The 27,325-nt window shown below is 38.5% G+C and overlaps 1 protein-coding gene across 2 annotated transcripts in view; it reads right to left on the bottom strand.

The window, feature by feature from the left end:
* The window catches only part of LOC122661781 (mannosyl-oligosaccharide 1,2-alpha-mannosidase MNS1), a 77,366-nt gene that overhangs the window by 16,549 nt on the left and 33,492 nt on the right, over nucleotides 1-27,325 (bottom strand). For both annotated transcript variants that reach the window (XM_043857286.1, XM_043857285.1), the window contains 5 exons: nucleotides 22,509-22,598; nucleotides 22,135-22,259; nucleotides 16,294-16,359; nucleotides 15,673-15,781; nucleotides 15,469-15,567 (listed from right to left, as the gene is read on the bottom strand). In XM_043857286.1, the coding sequence (XP_043713221.1) occupies nucleotides 15,469-15,567; nucleotides 15,673-15,781; nucleotides 16,294-16,359; nucleotides 22,135-22,259; nucleotides 22,509-22,598 (489 nt within the window). The remainder of the gene's footprint in view (nucleotides 1-15,468; nucleotides 15,568-15,672; nucleotides 15,782-16,293; nucleotides 16,360-22,134; nucleotides 22,260-22,508; nucleotides 22,599-27,325) is intronic.

The raw sequence follows: 27,325 nt of genomic DNA on the forward strand, positions 1-27,325 counted from the left end.
AGGAAACCCTTGTGGAGGACCTTTTGATTGCAGAAGTTCTGAAGGGTTCGGGAATCTTTACTATAAAAATGATTGGTGCAGTTAAAGGTCTCAAAAAACTTGACAGGTTTTTCTATGATTAAAAAAATTAAGCAAGTCAAATGACATGAGAGAGAATGAGAACATTTGAGGTGTGCTTTTGCTGGGGTGAAAGCATCAAAATTGAAGATCAAGAAGCTTTGAAGAAGCAGCAGCAGTTGATGGCACAAAGATCAGCAACAGTAACCACCTCCGAAGCCTATTCAAACTCTGGTTTCTTGCACCTAATCTAGTTTTGGTCCCTCTAATGTATATCCATCTAAGAGGCCAGTAGTTCATTGGCTAGTAGTCTCATCCATGGTTCGAGAACTTGCAAGATCTCGCCGAGTTTCTCGGTATTTCAAAAAACCGAGTCAATACATGATACGCATTATAAAACTGCAATATCTCGGCGAGATCTCGATCTCAGTTTCGGGTATCGGTTTGGCCCATTTTTTCTAACCCATCATGACCCATCTACCTAAGTTAATACCACCTAACCATGGACAGAACTCACATATCTCGGCGAGTTCTGTCCTAAAAGCCTAAAACTTTGAAAAAACTGCTCCAAACTCCATTTTCTTCTTCTTTGCTTCAAATTTTGTATGGATTGCAAGCTTGGAAATGTGATTCAACTACAAACTTGAAGATTCAACTCCAATATTGCAAGAATCATCACATATTTGAAAGTTTTTCAAAGGTACCCCAAGTTTATTTTTTTCAACAAAAATTGTGCAATCCTTGATAGATTCATGTGATTTTGAGATATGTTAAACAACTTTGGCCGATCTATCACTTGATGGAGTCCTAATTATTTTTCTGTTAATATTTTTTTAATTATAATTTCTGCAAAAATAAATGATTTATTTGAAAAAAATATTGAAAAAAATATGATGAATAGTGATTGTTTGGAAGTGATTTTCATATATGTTGAACAACTTTGGCCGATCTATCACTTGATGGAGTTTGAATTATTTTTCTGTTATTATTTTTATTATTATAATTTCTGTAAAAATAAATGATTTATTTGAAACAAAATTGAAAAAAATAAAATGAATAATGATTGTTTGGAAGTGATTTTCATATATGTTGAACAACTTTGGACGCTCTACAGCCTCATGGATCAGTTTTTTATTTTCACCTATTAAAAAAAATTATTTTATTTTTCAGAATTAATAAAAATATTATTAAAATTAAAACATATATATAATATTAAGGAAAAATACTTGTTGTTTATGAAAAATTATGCACAACATATGTACATAATGTTCAACTCCAAATGGTATCAAATACATCATTACATTATATTTTTCTTATATTTTAAGGTATAAATATTTTTAATAAAAATTCTAAATATTATTTTAAGAAATAAATACTAGGGTTAGGGGATAAATAAGAGATAACTATTTGATTGTTCTAGTAGCTTGACATTATGTTTAACAGTTATGAATAGAATACTTTAAGTCTTGAATACATTACTTTAAGTCTTTAATAGTTGCTAATACCTGTTTTTTTATGTAACAGTGTAAAATATAAGACATTTTGTACACAATGTCTGATATAGCATGGCAACATTGAGTCCCGATGTCCGAAGACAAAAAGAAGTCCAAATGCAATTATTGTAGAAAGTTACTATCTGGAGGAGCAACCAGGTTAAAGCAACATTTGTCTAGTACAGGCAAGGATGTTGCCTCATGCCCAAATGTTCCAACCCAAGTGAAACTGGCTATGGCACAACACTTGAGAGGAGGAAGAATAAAGAAAGCTGAGAGGGAAAGAATCCAACAACAGTTTGGTGAGGCAGTACTAGAGAGGCCTGGTGTAGAGGTCCGTGGAGGAGATGATACTGAATTTAGGCCTCCACCTGGTGAGTTTCAATCAGAGGCTGAATGGAGAATTTACCAGTAAACTTTCACAGAGAGTAAACAAAGTTTGCATTTTGAGAATGTAAGAAGATATGAAGAGGCAAAAGGAGCTGGTGGATCTGGCTCAGCTGCACCAGTGCAAGAAGATGAGCGGAGAAAAAGCACTGAGACAACAAATATACCATGGCCCCCAACCCGACTACGAGCACATTCCCCAGATCCCATTTATTAGCAGGATCCAACAATTTTTAGGCAACAAGATGCCTACCAACCAACCATCCCACAAATGTTTGGTGGTAAACAAGAGGAAGCACGAAAAGCCTTCAGCAAGTTCATGTTATACAATGGCATTCCAACTAATGTAGCCCAAGGAACATACTATAATGCATTCCTTGACGCTACAGGGAGGGCTGGCCCAGGATAGAAGGGGCCTTCACCCCATGAATTATATAATATACATTTGCCTCAAGAGGTACAGGACCTGAAAGAGTACATTGATGGTTTGAAGCCAATGTGGGAGACGTATGGGATTACCCTTATGGCTGATAGTTGGACTAGACCTACTAGACTGTCCATTATAAATTCTATGATGAGTTACAACGGGAAGACAGTATTCTTGAAGTCTGTCGATGCATCAAAGCATGTAAAGGATGCATCATACTTGTATAAGGAGTTGAAGCTAGTGGTGGACGAGGTAGGAGCAAAGAACGTTATCCAAATTGTGACAGATAACGGTTCTAACTTTAAAAAGACTGGAGAAAAGTAGATGAATAAGAAGAGCAAGAGGATCCAGCTCTTTCGGACTCCATGTGCAGCACATTCCACTGATTTAATGCTGAAGGACATGGGGAAAAAAACTTTGGTGATGGGTGTGGTAAATAGGGCAAGACAAGTGACAAATTTTGTAATATAACCATGGTTATGCTTTAGCCATGTTGAGGGAAAAATGCAATGGAGATTTAGTGAGGCCTGGTGTCACTCAATTTGCCACCAATTACATTGCATTGAAGAGCTTTCAGACGAAGGAGATAGGTCTGAGGTCTATGTTTGTAAGTGAACAATGGTTTGGAGGCAGTACTGAGGATGATTGATACAGAGAAAAAGCCTACCTTGGCCTACATTTATGCTGCCATTCAAAAAATGAAGGAAATGGTTAGAGCTGCTATACCTCGAAATGCAAAGTCCAACATTAACATCATTGACGAGTGGTGGGAGAAGCACTTGAGTCATCCATTGCATAAAGTTGGTGAGTTCAACATACTTTACAATTTAAATGTTAAAATTTTTTTACATTTACATATTCAAAACCCAAAGGCATTACGTCATTAACAAATTATATTTGTGGTGCCTACTTTACCAGTATACTATTTGAATCCAAAGTATCAGTACTCCCATGATCTTAGGCTAGACACAGATTTGTTAGTGGGAGTTCAAGTTATTATTGAGAAGTTGGAGCCCAATCCAAAGATACAAGCTACCTGCAATGATAAGGTGAGAGTATGGGACTTTGGTACTTTGAGTTAGTTTATGAATGTAATTACTAAATAGTAATACTAATGCCTCTAACAATGTTTGAAATTTAAAATGAAAATAGATCAAATATTTTAGAGAGGCCTCAGAAAGTTTCGGTCGCCAAGCTGCAGTGGAGGGTAGACAAAAGTCAGACCTTGGTAGGAGGCATGATATTACATTTATGAATTATAATTTTATCCCTTTAGAATGTACATATTCCTAATATTCTATATCTTGTAATGCAGCCGACTGGTGGGTGTTTTATGGTATAAGTTCACCTAACCTAAGGAAGGTAGCAGTGAGAGTACTCTCACAAATTTGTTCATTTTCCGAATGCGAGCGCAACTGGAGTACATTCTCATTGATACATTCAAAGTACATTCTCCGAATGTGGCCAAACTCGAGCAGCAAAATAAAAAATCAGCAAAGAGAACAATAAAATATCTAGCAGGATCCCAAAGAAAGACTCAGCCCACACCTACACCTACACATTACACACATAGGACACACCATTCAACAAACAAAAAGTAAACCTTGGGAGTTAAAACTCATTGATCCATACCCTCCTCTTAGAACGAGCAGAATTCACCTTTGACTTCGCAGTTAAAAAGTATAGAAATTTTGACCAAAATCTTTCAAGTTCAATCGAAACCCCGCATGTTTCGTCTGGTTGATTAGATAGGGCATTTCTGTGTCAAATGGCCATATTTTGGCTCAAACTTTAGAGAAACCCTAATTAAGCATCTCAAAACATAATGGAACCTTAGATTGTTAAAAAACATACCCAAAATGCTAGTTTGGTTTAGTCTCCTAGGTCGGTAGTGTACGGTGTACCTTGTTATATACTTTCTCAAATATAACCTATGCTACATATAATTTAGTGCTAAAACACATAAAATTCAATGATAACAACTAAAATATGCATTACAAAGGAAGAAAGACCATTTAATATTATAAAATTTCAAAGTATTATAAGTATACATACAAGTGTAAAAGTGTTACAACTATAAGTGCACAACCAAGGTGAAAAAGAATTTACGAAGCCATTCCTCCAACTCTATGTAAATGCCACATAGAGTTTTGAAATGGCTCAAACGATGAAGATTGTTGCGCGTACCAAGAAACCATTCTTCCGACTCTATGACAAAAGAAGGCCATGACATGCCTCGCCCGAAGAAACTCTCAAAGTCCATCACAACCATAGTTCGAGAACTCGTTTCGCTTTTGGTATTCGAGCCGACTCAAATATCCGAAATATTCGAAATTTCGGATATTTCGGTCGAAATATTGTATTTTTTCTGGTATGTTTCGATAGGTCATTTCGGTGGGTTTTAGGCCAAGTTAAGGCACGAAACTTCATGGAAACCCTATTTTAGGCTATATAAACACATTTAAATGTTCAAATTGCAAAAATAGTCACCCAAAATGGTGTTTTGGATGTGCACCATTGATTGGCAATGTACGGTCGAACCCTAATGTATAAGTGTATAACTTAGTTAATTACACATTTACACATACACATTATACATTAAACAAGTAAATTGACTTGGAACTAAGTTGGAAACATAATGACTCATAAGTTAAGTCATAAATCATAATATTAAGTACATAAGACATCAAGTCAATAACAAGTTAACAAATAACAACTTAAGAGTTAAGATTTAAGAAGATGATATCAAACATTCCAAATCACAATATGTCAATATCCCTAATTGTCCCCTACAAGGCTACAAGTCAAGTAGTCAACTAGTCATCATTCATCTCAAATGTTTACAAATTTGCTAATAATAACTACTCCGCCGTCCAGGATCAACCCCACTCATGGTCTACTGGAGCCGACGTGTATTGCTCTCCGACTGTAGGACAAATGCATGCCACGTCATAGTCTGGGAGAAGAAGCGAGTGTAGTCATCCACAGTGGCCATGTAAACTGCATCATCAACATGCTGAAGGTAACCTATCCTAGGATATAGGTCACCAAATGTGAAGAAGTACTACCCATCGATCCACTATGATATGAGTCATATGACGGCTCGGGAGCATGTACGGGTTTGCAGTGCGTTGGTGGGTTGGGTAGCCGATATAGGAAAAGAAGTCATGCACAAAATACGATCCACTATATCCTTGTGAGTGGGAGTCATACTCAAAACTGGGAATGGATGGAGAAGATATAGGCCTGCCGCCCCAAGGGTACTGCCGAATGCCCTTCGCCACATGGATGTGAATGAGATGAACCATGCTCACGATTGTCTTTGGAGATGGATCTTGTCTACATGAAAAGATGGGGCACGGAAATGCCCACTCGATCTACTGTCTCTATCGCCAATACTCAGTCCACCAATAGAGCCAAATAGGGCATCAATGTCCATAAGCTCAGCCTGCCTACTAGTACCACTACCACGACCACCAGGACGGGACACCCACGCTGCTTTCTCGAGTAGGTCGAGGTGGACGATGTGGGCCGTGTGGCTGGTGTGGGGCCGGTGGGGGCACGGATTGCCTCTTGCTGCTCTTGTACCACAAACGGGACTCGAGTTCCCTCATATGCTTGACCACCATCACCATCATCATCACGTCCATCATTACCTTCATCACCATCTCCACCATCACCATCTCCACCAGGACCACCACCACCATCTCCACCATCACCATCTCCACCACCACCATCTCCACCAGATGACATAGACCAATCTTCATCCTCCCCTCATCAACACCACCAGTGAGATCGGAACGGTATGGGTGACGCGTCCCGTGCATGTACCTCACCCCTCTGCGGCCGTGAAGTCATCCACATCGGCTTGTATGTGTTCGGCTATCATGGGGTCAGGTCTACCTCCAGGCGATCTAACACTCGGCTCACCTCTATCCCTCACCCAATCAACAATAGGATCTTCATCATCTGACTCCACCTGGAAAATGTCGGCGAGATCGATATTTTCCCTGATACCCTCTTGTCCCATGCGTATGTGTTGCATCTTCAACCTCAAATTATAATGCACATACACTAAGTCAGAGAGACGTTCAGAACCCAATCTATTTCTCCTCTTGGAGTGGATGAGAGAAAATGTACTCAATTTCGTTCACGACTAGATTTGAACATGTCCGGGAGAGAACCTTGATTGCTATTTTTCTTAAATTGTTTGCGAACCCCATACAACACCCACCATTCAATTGCATTACAACAAAAGAAACATGTCACCTTCATTTCAAAAGAATAAGATATTGAATTGAGTAATGACTAATGAAGTAATGACTAATGAGTACCGACATCACCGCGTGTCCGGCCTTGCTGTGCAACTTCGGTTCCAAAACTTCCCAATGCATCCCTAAAAGTCTTCAACTATAATCATTTGGAAAATATTTAAAATTAGTAATGACTCGTTACTATTTAGTATTGAATTGAGTAATTCCAAATGAATTATAACTTATAAGACTCACCTCATTGTTGCATATTGCCTGTAATTTACTATTCGGCTCCAACTTGGCAACTACTTCTTTGACTGTGTCAATAAGACTATTATTCAACCCAAGCCTATGACTGTATTGGTACTTGGGGTTCAAATAATATGCTGAAATTGACATTACATATTCACTAGTTAGTAATATATCCTTCAAATTAACTTTAAAAGATGTAATTGCATAAAAAACAAAGTGTACACTCACCAGCCTTATGCAGTGGATGCATAAGTTGATTTTCCGAGCGCTCCTTGATAATTTTGAGAAAGTGTTTGCAACCTCGTGGATTTGCATTGTAAACACCTTCATTCATCAAGTCTATGGCAACATATAGATGTGGCATGGTTGGTCCCTTGACAAAGATAATCAACTATATGCAAAACCTTGACCACTTGGGTCGAAGTTGTACCACTTTATGCAACTTAGACCAAAAGTCATCGATGAAATTGTAGCTTGTGCTTCCCTACCACCATGGGTATTGGACCCATTCCGGTTGAACCAGTCTTGAGCAAACATTGATCTCGGTCCAGGACTTCTTGGTTTCTATACTCTTGAGTGCAATGTAGTTGGTGGCGAATCTAGTTATGCCTGGCCTCACTAAGTCACCCCCACACTTCTCCCTCAAGAGGTTTAGTGCAAACCCATGGTTGTAGACAAAGTTGGTCATTTGCCTTGCCTTTTCCACGACATGTTGTACCAATTTGATCTTTCCCATGTCCTTCAACATGAGGTCTATACAATGGGCAGCACATGGAGTCCAAAACAACCGGTACTTATTGTTTTGCATCAACCTCTCACCGTCACTCTTGTAGTTGCTTCCGTTGTCCGTTACAATTTGGACAACGTTCCCCACTCCTACATCTTCTACCACTTCCTTCAGCAATTTGTAGATATACTTTGCATCCTTTTTCTCCTTGGATGCATCAACAGACTTTAGAAAGACTGTCCTCCCATCACAATACACCATAAAGTTGATGATGGACTTTCTTGTAGGACCAGTCCAACCATCACACATTATGGTCACCCCATAGTTCTCCCACAACCCCCTCATTTCATTGATGTAGTCTTCAAGCTCTCTCTTCTGTTGGGGCAAATACACATTCATAATCTCATATGGGGTGGGCCCCTTATACCTGGGCCAGCCAGCAATGGAATCTATCATAGTCCGATAAAAGGGGCCTTTGCTGTGTTTGCTGGGATGGTATGGTATAACATCCACTTAGCTATAGATTCCTTCACCATCCCCTTCAGATTTTTCCATGCTCCCTTGATTTTTGGTTGTTTGTTGCCTTTCTTTCTATAAACACCAGGTGCTTGGTGAAGTGCTGGGTCATCTTGTGGTGGTGGAGGCGGAGGGGAGCGCCTCGTACTCTGTGATCTCCTAAAGGGATTAGGCAACCCACCTCCTCCACTTGTACTGCTCCTCCACTACCACTAGCACCAGCTCTAGAGGTACTAGCTCCTCCACTACCACCTACTCTATGTCTCTCGACTCTCTCCTGATCCTCATGATAAGCGCTCTGCTCATCATCGTGCTCGTCTCCAATCCCTAGCCTCTTGCTCGGTCTCTATATCATCAGGAACATAGACATCATCATGTCATCATCATCATCATCACGATGGCTTGATTGGCCTCCATTGTACACTCTCAGCTGCTTCCTCAAGATCTACTTTTGCCTTCTCCCTCCGAGCCTTCCTCTTACTCCCTCCCTTCATGTAATCAATGACATGACCCTAGATACCTCCACAGGGACCATATGACATGCGACCACTTCAGGAGAATTCCCGACTAGATGTTGTTTGAGTCTAGTGGCACCACCTCCCAAAAGCTGCATGTGACAATAGTTGCATTGGGATTTTCTTTTATCCCCATCAATTGGAGTGCCATTCAACCATGCAATGTCACCTAGTGCGCTTGGGTGTGCTCCTCCTCCCGGGCGGGCCGGCTGCCTCTGCCCCTCTTGCCTCGGCTGCTGTCGTTTACCACGGTTCGTCATAATCGGACTAGTTTCTTGTTGCATGAATAAAAGACAATTCATTAATCATGAAGCACATCAATTCTTTTAGTTTAAAATTTTAAATGTTTAAGAATTAAGATTTAAGAGCACTAACACAAGTATATAAGTATATAACTAGTTAGTATTTTTCCCCTAACCCTCATACTTTTCTCATATTTAAAAACAATTTTTAAAAATATTTTTCAAATAAATATTGGCCTAGCACAACAAAATCGAATAGATATGTAAATGGGCAGCAAATAAGAAGTATGTACAATTTACTTTTATATTTTTCAGTAATTTTAAAACAAAAACCTCATTATTTCTTATTTTTTGCTATTTTTTTGAATTTTTTAAATATTTTTTATAATTTTCAAAAATTAAAATAATTAATTATTGGCAGAAAAATATTTTTGACACCATGAGGCCATAGATCGGCCAATGGTGTCTAACATATATTTAATTCATCACCATACAATATACATAACCCCTATTATTTTTTGATTTTTGTTGTAAATAAATCCAATTTTTGAAGTAGAAAAATAAATAAATAATATATATACCAAAAAAATTTCGACACCGTGAAGTCGTAGATCGGCTTCCGGTGTCTAACATATATTTATTTCATCACAAACAAACATGTTGATCAAGCATTTCCCTAAAAAATCAATTTTGAGAATATGGTTTTACTTGAAATAGTGGAAAGGCTTCACAGATGTGCTAAGAAGTTTGTTCTCCAAGTGATTCCGGCGTAGATGTGACAAGGATTCAAGTGGGAAGTGGAAGATTGAAGAAGAAATAAGCAAAAACCTTCAAAAACCAAGCAAAAGAGGAAAAATGCTCTGTTTCTTAGTCTCGGTCGAAATTTCGACCGAGATTATCGAAACATGGTATTTTATATAAAGCATTTTCTCGAGATTTTTGAAATCTCGCGAGATTTTGAAAATGTCTCGAAATATCTCGAAATCTCGAGAATTTCGATTGAAATTTAGTATTTTTTTTATTCGAGGGGTCATTTCGTTTCGAGGGGGTCGAAATTCTCGAAATCTCGATCCGCGAAATTTTGAACTATGATCACAACAGCCTAATAGGTCTCATCATCAACATCCTCTAGGTACCCCCAACCACGGATATAGACAACCGGGCCAGGAAGATGATGCAAATGTGGATCTATTGTAGTGGCTTGATGGACCAGGCTGATATGGTTTTTGGGGACCTAGATATGAGAAGATGCTATCTACTAAAGATAACACATCCTATGACTGACCATCATGAGCACTGGGGAATGAAGAGGAATACTGATCAAACCCACCATGCCCACTATACCCGACATGAGATGTATCTATAGCAAATGAGGATGCATGCCACTGGTTTATGTCCATAGCCACCATATCCACTACTTCCCTCTAAACTGAGGCCTCCAAAAGTGTCACACAAGGAAGAAACATATATCTCCATGTCAATGTTGCCATCCTTATCTAGTCTGCACCTGCGGCGTAGGCCTTTAGAATAACATGTACATGTGGGAGAACATGCACCATGGTTGGCATCCTATGTAGCATAATCAAATTGAGTCTCTCCTGTGAATTAGATAGGCTCTGGCTCCACAATCTCATGGTCATACTATCGAAAGGATGCAAATCTATTGCCATCACCTCCACTAGACAGCGATGGTGTGAGTGTGGGAAGTGGAATACGACCAATCGACATACTCCTCATCATCTTCGCCAAGCGAGGACTAGAAAGGTTGAGGTTTTTGTGTGTGAACTTGACCCTATTGAGAAGCCATGAACACACTAACATTGCCACCCATTTGACTAAAGATCTCGAGGTGGGGCCTACCACTAGTTTGATCCGTCATGAGGTCACCTCAATCCCTCACCTACTCGTACAGGGGATCCTCCTCATCTGAGTTCACTTGGAAGATATTGAGCCTGATTGGGTCTTTGTCATTGTCTATGCCCATGCGTATGTGCTATATCTACAATCTCATGTTATAGTGCACATACACCGACTACTCCAACCGTTTATGACCCACTCAGTTCCACCTCTTGGAGTATATAACTGAAAATGTACTCCAATTGCGCTTGGATCTAAAGGCGAAACATGTCCTGGGAGAGCACCTTAATCGCTATCTTCCTTAGGTTAGGCGCATATCTCCGACATAGAACCCACCATTCACCTACATTAGAATATTTTTGGTAAGTGGTTGTACTTGGTAGATACTTATATCTAAGAAACTAAGTTAATGGATCTACAAGGAATGGTTTTATCCCCATTGGACTTTGCCGCTACATGGCCGAAAGTCCCAAGTGCACCCTTGAAGGTCTTCATCTATGTACATTTCAAACATTGGTAGGTTAACAATAATACCAATTCAAATAGTTGCATTGATTTACTACTTAAGAAATTCTAAGTTCACCTCACTATTATAGGCTTACTACTTAAGAAATTCCAAGTTCACCTCATTATTAGGGGGACTATATATCTAGGTTAGGCTCCACCTTGGCCACCACATCTTGCACTGCATCTATCAATTCTTGACTCATCCAAAGTCTATGCTTGTATTGGTACTTGGGATTGAGATAGTAGGCTGGAAATCACCAGGAAGAACTTGTCAATGATTATGAAGTTGTAAATGGATAGTAATTTGTCTTCGGTAGTATAAAAGAAAAATCCACCAGTATTATGCAGTGGATGCACAAGTTCTCTCCCAGCAATGTTGCACTATCTGAATGTAGCTCCTGGCACCACATCGTATCGTTGTTGCCATGTGGTCCTTCATCATCTCCATTGCAGCATACAAATGTGGTCGGGTAGGCTTCTTCCCAGAGTTGACCACCCTCAAGTCCTTCACTAGCTCAAGTAATATAACAACCATTAATGCAAAATCATCACCAAACTGGGCTTCTTTGCTTAGGAATAATGGGTTATATACATGTTGAGCCTTTGATCCCATGGGTTTTCTATGTAAGAGGCCATTTTTATGGGCCTAAAATATGGATAATTAGGTTGCATATGGGATTAGTTGTTTTAGTTCCATACTTGATTTTATTTTGGTGTTTTTGTTCATAAATTGAACAGGTTCAACCAATGGTTCAGTTTAAGTGATTTTAGTAATTTCTTTTAAGTGTTTAGCGGGGCTGAATTAGGACTCTGTTTGTGTCTATTTCAGTTTCATAGTCAGTTTCAGTTTAAGTTACCTAATAGGTTAAGGATTGGGTTTGGCCTTTCCTTTTTAGTGTAGGTGCCTATTTTTGAGTTTTGAGTCTTTTATAAAGTTGTAAGGGGGCAAGTATTGAACACAAATTTTGATATTAATGAAAAGCTTTTGCTGCTCTTCTTCTCCATTGAAGATTTTTGTCTTGTGTTTCATCAAGGCTGGTGGGATCAGTGTTTGATCCGATTGACATCTTGCGGTGGGAAGCCCGGGCGGTTCTTTGGTGGGATTGGTGTTTGATCCAATTGACACCTGGCGGTGTAAAGCCCGGGTGGTTCATGAGCCCAAGTGATTCATTCAAGCTCTCTTTGTTCATGTTCTGATTTTTATTCAAGTTTACAATCAAACAAGCTGCTGCCAAGAAAATTCTGCAACAACAGTGAGTTTGAATCATCTCCATCCCCTGCAATTCTTCTTCTAATCCTCTCACAGCCTAAATCCTAAATTCCCCTTTTTTGTTTTCAACTTTCCCAAGACCTAAATTCTGGCCAGACCTAACCAACCAGCCAAATCACACCAAACTTTGATCGAATTCTCCTCTCATACTAGGGAAATCTCGATCCAAGTTGCTCCCTCATTTGACCATCATAAACCCTAAAAATCCATCTTTTCCTCTTTTCAAAAACCTAAAACCCTAACCTTAACATTGCTGCCGATTCTAATTAAAAGGCCTAGACTAGTTAAAAATTAACAGGAACTTCACTAAAAACTCCCCTACATCAACTTAGCATAACCCTACCATCAAACCCTAGGTCTCATTAAGCCTAACCCTAATTCCACAATTTTCACCTATTTTGACCTGTTTGAACTACCTTGTTCCTGGCAGATCCTGGTTATTGGCTTCTAGTTGATTTCTTACCAATCTAGAACTACATTAAACATCTTTAGGTCGTGCCGGAATTGCACACTAGATATCGTCAACTGGGCTGTTCGACCGCCTGGAGCTCAACTCCCCCTAACTAAACCACTCCTATGAAGCAAACATAGACCTGAGTCCAACCTTCTTTGCCTCAAAGCTCGAGGCAAATTGTGCAATGTTGGACCTCACCAAATCTCCACCACACTTGCTCCTCAACAATTTTAGTGCACGTCCATGGTTGCCCTCTTGACCACACTTTGTACCAAGGACTTCTTCCCAATGTCCCTCAGCATGAGGTCAATGCAGTAGGTTGCACACGGGATCCAAAACAGGCAGTACCTATTATTGGTCATCAGCCTCTCTCCTACTTCTTGAAGTTAATACCATTGTTCGTCACCACTTAGAAGATGTTATCTATCCCCACCTCTTGGACCACCTCCTCTAACAACTCGTATAAATATTTTGCATCCTTCCTTTCCTTGGATGCATCCATTGACTTAAGAAACAGAGTCTTACTATCACAATATACCATGAAGTTGATGATAGACTGTCTAGTGAGTCCAGTCCAACCATCACACATAATATCGACACCATAATCTTACCATGTCCCCTTAAGGGTCTTTATATACTCCTCTAGCTCCTTTCTCTGTTGGGGCAAATACACATTCATAAGCTCGTAAGCACTACCTCTTCACTCCTTCCCCAGCCTAGCCTACAATGTCTATCATATTCTGATAGTATGGTTCCTCAATAGTATATGTTAAGGTGTTGTGGTAAAAGAACCACTTCGACATGGTGCCACCCACTTTACCCTTCCAATCAAACCACACATGCTTTAACTATCTTTGTCTACTGCTCTGAGTCCTGAAAAGTGCAAGATCCTGCTCAAGTATGTCAACAACATCCTCACCTACTAGGGATGGGGCTCCCCTCAAACAATGTGTTCTCCAATAGGGCAACTCCATCTGCTTTTGTTTCTTCCTACCCTGTATAGAAGAAACACTACCACTAGCCTTTGGCTCTCTAAAACTACCCTGCTCCTGGCTGTCTCTCCAACATTGCCTCATCAAACTCTTAAAACCTTGCTTTCTACTTATCTAACCCTCCTCTATATTCCTCCCATGAGGGCAGCCATGGCCTTTTGCACCTCACTAGGGATCCAAGGGCATTTGGCCACATCTCTGTACCCACCTCCCAAATGCCATTTCAATCTAGTGGCCCCACCTCCAATAATCTTCCCACAATAGTTGCATTGTGACCTTTTTATCATTTTCAATGGATACACCATGCCTCCATGCTTTGTCTCCTCCCCAATCTCCCTGAGCACCCACAATGTAATCCTCTTACACTGTTCTAACAAAAAATGCCACAATATTAACTTTTCTACATCAACTGAAATTCTTCTGACAACAATAAAGCTATTTCCTAATTTCAACTTAATTTTTATATTTTTTTCTAATTAAAACTACTCTTTATAATTTTTTAAAAATAATAATACCGTAATTAACTAAAATTTAAGTACGGAACAACACATTAATCACTAGTTTCAGTTGAAAAGGCAAAAACAATACTGAAAAAAAATTTCATTAATTTTCAAACTAAAACAGAATATTTTAACTTATTTTTTCGTAAATTTTTTTAATTTTCTAAATTATTTTTCTAATTTCAAAAAATAATTTTCAGGCAAGACAAAAAGATACAGTTTTTTAAAGAATAAAATCTAAAAAAAAAAAATTTAACAAAAAAATTAAATCTGACTACGTGAAGTCATAGATCGGCCTATGATATATTAAATATTAAAAATTGAAACCCAACCACTAAATATTTACCCTATTTTTTGTAAAATTAACTTTAGGGGACAATAGTATAACTCAAAGTTTGAATCTTCAACAAACCTCACTTAAATGCAGCAAATTGTTGTTGCAGATGTGTTGTAGTAGTCTCCAACATGTTCCATCAAGGTTTGTAGGTGATTTAGCCAAAAAAAACATAAAAACTAGGGTTTCTAGCAAAATCCCCTTCTCCTTATCGAAACCACCAACACCAGTGAAATGAGACGAAATTTCAACCCATTCGATCAACTTTTGGATTTTAAACATCGTTGTATCGTTTCGACATGAAACATCCCTCCGAAACCGAAATTTCTACCATAATATCAAAATTTAATTTCCATAATATCAAAATTTCAGTCAGAACGTTGTATGCCTGCAAGGTCAACACAGGTTTGAAACCGAAAAATTCACAAAATCTCGGTCGTCTTCGAACTATGGTCGAAACCAAAAAAAATTCCAAAATCTCTGTTGAAAAGCAATCTGAGCACTTCCATATGATAGGTATATTAATTAAGTTATAGGATTCCAAGGAAGAATAAGCCCCTCTCAAAATTAACTAATGCAATCAAATACTAATTTTTCCATTCAAAATGGCCCAACTTGAAGAAAGCAGAGGTATTACAAACCAAATCTATTCAGAATATGTTACTAAATAGAACGAGAAGAGTACCTCTTCTGCAAGTGTGAGAAGTTTTTGAGCTTCTCCCGGGCCATACCCAGATGATCCCAAAGCAAGCATTCCTGGAGCAAAGCATGCTAATTCATCCATCTGCAAGCATATGTTAAAAGGCACTCAAAAGTCAAAAGACTGAATAATCAAATTCAGGAAAAAACCATATAATATGCTTTTTCAGCATTATACAACAAACACTACCTTGGGACTCACAGACTCCCCAGTCTTCTCACATATGTACGTGAAGGATGATGGTGTCGTTTTCCGGGTTAAGCTCACCAGACCTTTCATTGATGTCTCCCACATTTCTCTGTTTCCAGAAATGATAGTCACAAATATTGTTAGGAGGAAACTTTTGGCAAACCGAACCCTTGAAAGATGTTACATCCTTTTTTTATAGGATTAACGATAATAGTTGCTCCACCCCCCCCCCCCTTTTTCTTTGAGTCTGAATGAGAAAATTTAATAAAGAAAATACGAATTTTTACAGTAAATATAAACAATATGCTGAAATAAATTAAGTAATTTGTAAGGATCAAACTTAGGAAAAGCATATCAGTGCTTCTTTAAATACGAAATACAAGAAAAAAAAATTTACATATAATCGCATTACAAAGAAAATTTTGGGGGACTACTAAGCCTGTTCACATTGTACAATGAAAATTAAAACATCATGGTACATATCAAGAAAAAAAATTAAAGCATGAAGACTGTGTTGGTGAAGAACAAGTAATCAGAATTACAGAAGCTCCAATCAATCACAATACCTCCACCAAAGAGCAGGATAAATTCAAAGTCCAAAAGAATGCTAAACCTACTTACCTATAATGACTTACAGCTTCAGTTTTGTTTCCTTGTATCCAGGCTTTGAGTAGGTACTCATAGAAGCTGCAACAATCAAGTTTACATGTTAACAGAATCTTAAATAAGTGAAGCAATTTTCCACACTAGATGTACACATAATTATCTTCTTATAGTAACAAGACATCATAAATCACAAAGAATCTATGCAAAAAAACTGACATTAACGGAAAAATCCCCTTACAAAGCGACAATAAGGATGAATCAAGTAGTAATTGATTCAGAAATAGCCAAAACATGCATGCATGTCCATGCCAGACAGAAAGAAAAGGTTTTAAACACTGACCACAACAGACCTAAATATCCAACACATCAGGACAGTTTATTTCGCATCTCATATAACATGCTTCTGAACTCAGTTCGATTAGATAAGCTGATATTTTGCCAAGGTGAACTATCTGTAGTAATCGGAAGGTTTACTTTCTGTGGCCAGTCCTAAGAAGCTATACATTACTCTCTTTCTTTTGCCGCCTTTTTTTTTTTTTTTTTTTTGGGGGGGGGGGGGGTTGGGGGGAGTGTCTACTTTCCAATTCGGACACCTTGTAACTTCGGATGACAAGGCAAAGAAACATGTCTCCAATCAAGCCCAATGAGGGACACACATGACACATGAGCTCTAAGCATGTGCAGGCATGCCCCATTTTATATGATGTAAAAGTTCAGTCCTCCATCATATTGGGTAATGCAGGCATGCCTCCTCACGTACTCATATATCCTCATTTCTTCTCCAGAAACCCATCCAACAACAGTAAAAAAAAATTCATGATCAACATGAAAAATTGCATAGACCGCAATAATTAATCCAAAAAAATAAATAAAAAAAATGTCAAAACAAAAGGGTAGCAGCATGTCCAATATTTGAATATGCCTGTTAATTATCAGACATCAATAACTAACTCTTTGTTAAATAATAAATAAATTGCTAAAGATAAAGATATTAAGGACACGTAAACAATAAATCCTGCAAGATGAGCAAAGTTTTAGTGGAAGTCATAACCATACATCAGCAAACACAGGTACCAAATGAAATGTATAAGTAGGATTGAAGAAAAAAGACATGTACAAGTACCACTTCATACCTCAACAGACCATGCATTAACAAAGAAATTATGGGCATGTACGAATGCACAACCAAACTTCATATCCCCATGTATAAATAAAGCAATTATGCTGATGTACTACACTCAAAACTTGCACCGAAATGAGAATCCATCATACTGAACTGATTTGAACACGTAATTTTATGTTCAGACTTTTTGATGATTGAATGAATCTTAGCAGATAACATGGCATACTGACATACAGTAACTCATGAAAACAAAACATAAAGGGAGCAGTAACACTAATTCATGACATTAGAGTAAAATCTATAATTAAACAAATAATATTTGGCCTCGTAAAAATATGATGGTGGAAGGAAACTTCAAAGGAAAGGAATATTTTATTTGTGCATTCCAGCTTATTTGCACAAACTTCAATAGCATCAATAGACTAGTATAAAATCACTAGGGAGATCAGCTTGCAACTAAAGAACCAATGAGAGAACCAAAATAAGGACCAATTGGTGGGGTTAGGATATGGAGTTTTGAGTCTTCTTACTTGGGATGCTATGTAATAGGTCTTTTGGGCCTGGCCTGGGGTTTGTGCAGTTTTGTTCGGACTCTTTTAGCTGGCTAGTAGGAAGATACGATGGGTTAGGAATCTAGTTTCTAATGTATGGGTTTTTAGTTTTAGGTACATTTCTTATTTATTTCACTAGTATGAGTCTATATATTTGTATCTACCCAATAGATTTTATGGTATGGTTATGGTTTTCTCTAACTGAGAATGATTCTCTGGTTATGAAGGCTGACAGGCAACCTTTCCAAGGTTTACCCATCAAACCCTTCTCTGTGTTTTATTGCTCCTCAAGTCGGCTCCACCCCTTGGGGCCTTGGTGGAGATTTTAATGTTGTTCGTTATGAATATGAAAAAATGGGCAGCCATCCTATTGACACCTCTGCAGTCGAAGCATTCAATGATTGCATTGATAGTCTCAGCATGAATGACCTTCGATGGTCGGGTATGGATTTCTCTTGGCATAACAGAAGAAATGGAGAGTCCAGAATTGCTTGTAAATTGGACCGCATCCTAGTTAACGAAGCCTGGTTATCCATCTTCCCCTCCTCCCATGCTACCTTTGATCCGCCTGGTATTTTGCATCAGTCTCCCATTTCCCTCCTCATCCAGCCTTATGTCTCCTTTGGCCCAAAACCTATCAAATTTTTCGATATGTGGTCCTCTCATCTGGACTTCATCACTACTGTCCACTCATCCGGACTTCATCACTACTGTCCAATCGACTTCAGAAAAACCTGTCCATGCTTTTTCCACCCTCCTAATTGCCTTTGCTAGGAAGCTGCACAATATCAAGAGCGCCCTTAAAGCTTGGAATGCAAACTCTTTTGGAAATATCTCTGATTCTCTTGCTGCCTGTAGACTTAAACTTGGTGATATTCAGACCAGGCTTCAAGATGACATCCTTAAAGTTCAGTTGGTTGATGAAGAAAAAAAAACAGCTCATGAACTCTCAAAACTGGTGGCTCAAGAAGAGGGCTTTGCAAGGCAAAAAGCCAGGGTCAAAAGACTCTAGCTTGGTGATACTAATTCTGCTTATTTCCACAGGTCTCTGAAAGCTAGAACTAATTTCAACTCCATCCCCTTGCTGATTGCTCCAGATGGTTCCACTCTTTCATCAGTTGTGGCATTCGTTCGGAAGCAGTCCGATTCTTTAAAGAGTTGTTCTGCCCCACCTCTGCAACTCCATCAACTCCCATCCCCAATGTGCTCATCAAGTTCATCCCCAGCTACCTTATCAGCTCTCCTCATGCTATCCCAACTGAAGATGAGATCCTCAAGGCTGTTCTCTCCCACAAGCCTAACAGAGCCCCTGGCCCAGATGGGTTCAGTATGGGGTTCTTTTCCTCCTGCTGGGATATTGTTAAGGTAGATCTCATCAAGGCCATACAAAACTGGACAAGCACTTTACCAACATAATTACCCATCCCTGGTGATGACTATACTCAAACCAGAAAATATTAGTTTATTGGAACCTATAGTTGGTGAGATTGATCAGCAACTGAATATTTCGAGAAATCGAGCAGTGCTTTTTAAGATCAGAAATTCATAGATATTATCAACAGTACGTTAACTACCAAGTTGAATGGAAATTAAGCAACATGAAAGAAGATAAGAAATGAAATATAAAGGAGAAAATGATCTAAAAACAGGGTATCCACTCAGGTGATATAGAAGAAGATGGTGTACCCAGTGCACGAGGCTCCTGCCACTGCAGGGTCTGGGGAAAGACATAATCTACACACACCCCCCCCCAACTTTCGTGGTGAGGCTGTTTTCTGACTCAAACCCACGACCACTTGGTCACAATGGAGCAACCTTACCGTTGCGCCAAGGTCCCCCCTCAGGTGATATAGAAGAAGAATAGAGACGAAACAGGGAAGAAATAAAAGAACTTAGAAAAGAAGATTATCAGAGGAGCTTGGAGAGAGAACACACTTGATAGAAATACTCAGATTGGCAAAGTAGAAAGAGAGAAAAACAGTCACACAGCCAGCAGTTCAGCCGCATAAAAAATACAAAAAACATCTATTCAGCACTGTAATCAATAGGGGGGGGGGGGGGGTTAGGTATGTACTTATATCTGTTTCATAATTGTCATGGTGCCTCCATGGTGTCATATCGCTGGAATAATGGGCATATCGACCAACGACATGGGATATGTAAGAATATCGACTGATATGGCCTCCATGGCGGTGCCATAGCGCCGACATGGACGCCATATGGCCCATAACACGATATATGGCCATATTGGCCGATATTCATGTTCAAGTGCATAAAACTTAAGTTTTTAATAATTATTAATTTTTTTAACCTTTTAAAGATAATGCTTATATCTTAATGTGGATTGGAGGTGTAACTTTTTAAGTTACACCTGTAATACACATTAACATAAAAAAAAGTTAAAAAAACTTAAAACAATACACTGTACCCTAACTCTCGTCTCTTGGGAGAAATAGAAATCGAAAAAGAGAACAGAGGAGAGAGTCGTAAGATAGAGAGACGCAGTTCTTCACTTCTTCGAATGGCTGTTGACCTCCTTCCTTGGCTCCGGCGAGTGCTCCCAGCTCCGGCAACCTCTTCAAGCAGGTAAGTAATTAGTGTAATTGTTTTTTTTTTTTTTTTATATGGTGGTTCTTCTTCTTCTTCTTCTTCTTCTCCTCCCAGTCCTCCAGCAACTCTCTCGTTCAGTTCTTCTTCTTCTTCTGTTCAGTTCTTCTTCTTATTCTTCTTCTTCTTCTTCAGTTCTTCTTCTCACTCATTCACGCACAGTCACAACTACAGCAAGACTGCCAGAGACAAAGGGGGGGTTTCATGTTACACTTTCATGAATTAAACCATAGTAGATTAGTAGTACACTTTCCTGTTGATTTTTTTAAATTATAGGGTATACATTATAGCATACTAAATGACATTAAAAATAGAGAAAATAAAAAATAAAACATGGTCGACATGATCGCCATGGCGGGCGACATGTCGATATATCGATTAGATACCCCTCCACCGACTTGGATCGCCGTGACAATGTGACAACTAAGATCTGTTTGCTAAACAAAATTCAACTCAGACTAGGATTCCTAATCACAATCAAAAACTAACTGAAAACTGACTGAACTAAAATTCCTAATCAGCAACTATCAATAGCAAAAGTTCCCCTAAAATAATAATTTTTTTTAATTCACAAACATATCCGCAATAAAATAAATACCTAACTACCCCCTACTGGAATATTTAGGCCTGGTTCTCTTTGGCCTGGGCTTCCAAACTAGATCTTGCTAGTCCAGCCAGACTAGTGCATCTGAATCATCTTCCTATTATGAAATCTGAGTTTTGTGTTGCTCTTATTATTACTCAGTTTTCAACGCTATATCTTGACAGAGATAAGAGAAGATCAACTCATACCAAATTTTAGAATTTGAGCCTGATATTTTGGGGGGATTGCTCCACTACTAAAGGCAACTCACCTGTTGACTTTGGGGCTGAAAATTTGCAAGGCTGCGAGATCTCAACTATAATTCAGACCTGGTTGCTACAGTACTGCTAAAGTGTCAGGGATTTTCCTTACTTTCTATTGACCCCTTTGACCCTTTGATTTAATCAATATTTTAATCCAAGAGGGACAAAATTGCCTACTACATCCTAAAGTTTCAGTGTTTCAAGCTTCCAAGGAATCCCTAGAATTCTCGAAGTGAGATCAGGTCTGCTATCGTTACCATTCACAGACCCTGTTCTAGTCGTGAGGGTGAAGAAGAAAAACTCTTTTATTTTTACATACAAGGACAGATTCTGCGTTCAATTGTTTGAAAGACCTTTCCTTCAAATTCTTTCCCGAATTAAACCCATTCTGAATTCTAATTTCCATGAAAAGGCCTTCTCTTCAAAGTTACGTACCTAGTCACCCTATTTTGTTTGTTTGAAAATTTTATTATTTAGATAGGGCCCTATGCGACCTAATTGCGGTTTTCAAACCCTAGGTTGCATCACCCAGAAGTTCTAAATTAATGAGTCTCAAAGAGGGGGTTTAACAGGATAATTTTGGGATATTAGATTGCGTAATACTTAAAAACCAAGCAACATATAATAAAAACTTCTCAAAAGATACTAGGAAAATGACATTACCGTCATCAGCTATGGCTTTCTGGAACTCATTGACAGTATATCATATCAAAAAAAAATCAGAAGTACCTATCACCCATGGCACCAAATGTAATGGTCGAATATGATGTTCTCCCTGTATGAGGATTAATATAAATAGGAAGCAGACCATCGGCTGGGAAGTTTTTGTTAAGCTCTGTGATAACATTCTCCACCTGAAACAACAGATTCAAACGATACAACTTAAAACAAGAAAATGAATGAATCTATTATGTTCTCAAAAAATGGAAAACAAATAAAATATTTTTCCTTCCAAAAAACTCCATTATCACCTAAATGAATGAACAGCATATTTAGGCACCCCCAAAAAAAATATCACAACATATTTCGCCAAAACATCACAAGAAGAAGAGAAAATAACAGTGTTGCATTACAAAAGAAGCTACAAACATAATCAAAGATACCTTCTGCTGGTACTTGGGGTCACCTGTCCTTTGAGATAGAGCAATAAATTCTAGCTGCTCTGTGCCAGAATCCGCCAGGATGCTCTCACCCTATGAACAAGGAAAGCTTAATACATATAAAGTAAACAGATAAGTACAATATGCACGGACTTTATATTCCTAACATAGAGCCAACTCATAGAGGATTATGTTTGAGATGAGTCACCAGATTTGTAGTGACAAGGCTTCGAGTAAAGATCAGTTGAGAATAAATGTATCTAGGTTTGTATCCAATTGTCTGAACTGAGCACTCTTTTTGTTTTGGATCTATGAATATGTCCATGTATCGTGCGGTGACTTCTAAGGGATATATGTATACATGTATAGATATATACCTTTGCTATTTCGGACTTTGGCCCAATTATTTTTGTTATTACATCAAGAAAGAAAGCAATAATCCTAACATAGATTCCAAAAACAAACATCCATTCAACTTAATCAATAACACTACAACAACAACAAGAAGCTCAGCCTTATCCCAACTTAATGGGGTCGGCTACATGGATCCAAACAAACAAAGTAGGTAAAACTGAGGATTAGACAAAATAAGTATTAAAAAAAGGGAAATGAGATGAGTAGTGGAAAATAAGAAATGGCAAATGAATGAAGTAAAAACAAAAGAAAATTGAAAGATAAACGTAAGAGGAAAGAGGCACAGCCCAGCAAGTCAGGAGAATCTCAGCTAAATAGGGTCTGCTACATAGATCCTTGCCCTCTAATAGGCTCTATCCGAGGTCATACCTGGTACAACACCTAGACTATGCATGACCTTCCTCAACTTCTCCGATGGTCAATTTAGGCATGCCCCTTGCTCTTTTAACTCCTTCTATTGGGATCAAATCACTACTCCTAACTGTAGCGTCCCTAGGCCTCCATTGAACATGACCATACCACCTCAAACGACTCTCTCGTAGCTTGTCATTGATCGGAGCAACTCCCAAGTCAGCTCTAATATGATCATTCCGTACTTTATCCTTCCTTGTTTTACCACACATCCATCTTAACATCCTCATCTCTACCACACATAGCTTCACAATATTACACTTCTTAACATCCCAACATTCAGTCCCGTACATCATAGCTGGTCGTACGATAGTCCTATAGAACTTTCCTTTAAGCTTTAAAGTAATACGTCAGTCACACAACAGTCCGGATCATGGTTTGTAATCTCGGATCGAATCGGCCGATATCAGCCGGATCGGATAGGTATTGGTCGAGGCCGATGCTGAGATTAGACCGATATGGCAAGGTTGTACCAGATTGGCCCCTGGATCGGCCGATCCAATCCGATACTTGTCATTTTTTGGGGGTTTAAAACCCATATTTTTTCTTCATCCCAAGCCTTTCAAACTGTGATTCATGGATTTGAAACTTCAAATCCGCTAGAAAAAAAGGGGGATCTTACTGTTTTTTACCAAGAATTGATTAAGGAATATTTCATTCTATATAAAAATTGATCTCACCGTTATTTAGAGATTTACCTCAAATCGCCTAAAATTGAGGGGGGGATCTTACCGTTTTGACTGGGGAATTGATTAAGGGAATATTTTATTCCATTTAAACATTTATCTTCTTAAGGTGGTTAAGGTTTTAAAACACAGATTTTCCAATTTAGAGCCTTAAATCCATTGGATTAAAAGTTAATAGCGCCATAGCGGTAGTGGATGAGGTTGAGGAGGCGGACAAGGTAAGGTCAACATAAAAATAGGGATTTGACAAGCTCAAATTAAGGATTAGGCGTGATTACCATTTTTTCACATTTTATTTTATTTTCTTAATATTTTAATATTTTTCTGACTGATGCTGACCGATTGTAGGACCTTTCCAACAAAAACGAGTTTTTTGCAAATTTTAAACGATCCGGACCTATTTTGACCGATCCGGATCGGTATCGGATTGGTTTCGGCCTTAACCGATCCCGGGATTAAGAACCTTAGTCCGGATGCACCTCTCCACTTCATCCATCCCACTTTAATTATGTGTGAAACATCATCTTCTATGTCCCTTCTTTATGAATGATTGACCTCAAATATCTAAAATAGTCACTTTGCAATATCTCTCTTTCCTTGATTCACACCATGTCAGTATCCATCATAGTGTGACTAAAATTACACATCATATGCCCCGTCTTTGTTCTACTAATCTTAAAACCTCTAGTTTCCAAGGTTGATCTCTATAGCTCTAATTTAGCGTTAATCCCTGCTTTTGTATCATCTACCAAAATGATATCATCGACAAAAAGCATGCACCATGGGACCTCATCTTGAATGCTCTTGGTTAGGTCGTCTATGATAAGCGCAAAAAGATAAGAGCTTAAAGCTGATCCTTGGTGTAGCCCAATCGTAATTGGGAATTCCTTGCCCCGACCTCCTACAATTCTCACACTAGTCATCACGTCCTCGTACATATCCTTTATTACATGCACATATTTACTCGAAACCCCTCTCTTCACTAGAACATACCGGATTAAATCTCTAGAGACTCAGTCATAGGCTTTTTCCAAATCAATGAAGACCATATGGAGATCCTTCTTGCTATCTCTATATCTTTCCATAAGCCTCCTCAATAGGTAAATAGCTTCTGTCGTGGATCTACCTGGCATAAAGCCAAATTAGTTCACCAAAATATGGGTCTCCCTTCTCAAACGGGCTTCAATAACCTGTTCCCAAAGTTTCACTGTGACTCATAAGCTTTATGCTTCTATAGTTATTGCAGCTTTGGATATCACCCTTATTTTTGTAGATCGGGACTACGATGCTTCTCCCCCACTCATCTGGCATCTTTAACTTGGTTAACCAATAAACCCCAAGGTTTTTCCATGCTATCAAACAGAATTCAATGAAAGTATCATGATTAGCTTACACTGCATGCCAAAAACAAAACTAAACATAATCTTCAAGGTGCTCAGAAGAAGAAAAGTTTTTAAAATTCTAGGGACCAGAACATTTTAAGAAAGTTCTATTAAAGAGTACAACCCTGCTATCAGCAATTATGAAAAAGTAAAGCTATAAGCAACAAAGACATAACTAAATCCACAACTTAACCCTAGACATAGAGACACAGATTTGATGCAGAATAGAAGCATGGAGTCAGTAGCTGACTATCACTCTTATTCTTCTTTGTCACCATAGTTATGGTCATTGTCTTCTTTTTTTTTTTGTGTGTGAGCATTTTTTTTGGGGGGGTGGGGGCATTATATATTTCAGAAGTAGCCCCTTCTGTAGTTTATAGTTGTCAAGGCGGCGCCTTGGCCGACTTGGTCGCCTTAGCCCCCTTGCCCACCTTGTTGGTGTCGCCATACTTTTGGACCCTCTCCAGCGCCTTAGTTCGCCTAGACGCTGTGACAACTATGATGTAGTTGCAACTAGATATGATAAAATTGCATGTAGGGACCTTGCAAAGTAATTGAAAGAACAGAAAAACCAAATTTGTTGGCCTGAATTTCAGAATCAAATAAGTAATGACAAAGCCTTATCCAACTATTTCGTACCAGCAATAAAAATCTTATGCTGTCACCCTGGTCAATCCACTCCATATTCTCTGTCAAAGCCATCTCGTCATATCTTTCATGTTTTAATGTAGATCGCCAAAATCAAATCCTTTTTTTTTTTTTTTTTTTTGGGGGGGGGACTTGCTGGAATATACTTGACAGATATGAAACTTAAAAGAGAATAACAAGTTTCAATAGGAAATGATATATGCAAAAACAGTGAAGAAAATCAGACGCTGAAATTGTGAATAAACAGAATTTAGATGTGGATTTAAAAGAGAAATTGATATATTTAATTAATGGGCAGAAAAATAGAATAAGATAATCGAAAACAATATTCCAAATTTTACACTTAAAGGACAAATTTGAAAACTCAAAATATAGATCAGAAAACCCATAAAATTTGGTTAGAGACTTAAGAGTACCTATTAGTTCTGGTCTATCTGATAATTTAAATAAAAAATCTCCAATAAAATATGAGGTGTGACTCGACTGGTTTAAGGAAAATATGGAAACAGGGCAAGGAGTATTGAGGGTGATATTAGAAGCGATCAAAGCTAAGGTTAATGGTCAGACTCGATGAATAACAGTATCAGGAACTTAGTAATGAAGTAGTAGACCAAAGAGAACTAGAACGGCAATACCAAAATCCGACAGAACAAAAATAAGGGGGAAAACAAAGTATAGATTATGGAGGAAGAAGCAGTGGGAACATCTTGAATCCTCCAGGCCCGTAATGTTTGTCCAACGGAGTTACAGCCCCCCCTGCATAATGTTTCCTCAATATAAGCATCCAAGCTATCCTCCTTTAAGGTCAACCAAATCACCCTCACTGGTGTTCTTAGGGTTTTATCACAAATGAGCAACGATACTCTTTTTTATTAACACATATACGCAATCATTTCTGCCAGACTTTTGCTCATCTTGCGAATTGCAACCTTTCCAAGATAAACTTAAGTTCCTTCTGATGCATTGAGTCCTAAGGTGTAAATTTTTCTTAACTTTTCTTCAAAAAAATAATTAAAGATTATCTATTAAAATGTCACCACTCATTAATTATGAAATACCCATCTAATTCACTGATTGTGCAAATTATTTGAAAATGTTTCCTTATTGCTGATAAAATTGCCTTCCTCTCCCCCTCCTCACACTTTTGGTAGAGACTAAGAGTTATGAGCAACTCGAAGGCATAGCACAGCTGTACATACAAAGCGAGCATATTGTCACAGTCCACCCCGACTCTGACAATATGCTACAAAATCGCAAAAGCAAAAAACCAAAGGCCTCC

The sequence above is a fragment of the Telopea speciosissima genome, chromosome 5, assembly GCF_018873765.1.
Source record: "Telopea speciosissima isolate NSW1024214 ecotype Mountain lineage chromosome 5, Tspe_v1, whole genome shotgun sequence".
In the NCBI taxonomy this organism is placed as follows: Eukaryota; Viridiplantae; Streptophyta; class Magnoliopsida; order Proteales; family Proteaceae; genus Telopea; species Telopea speciosissima.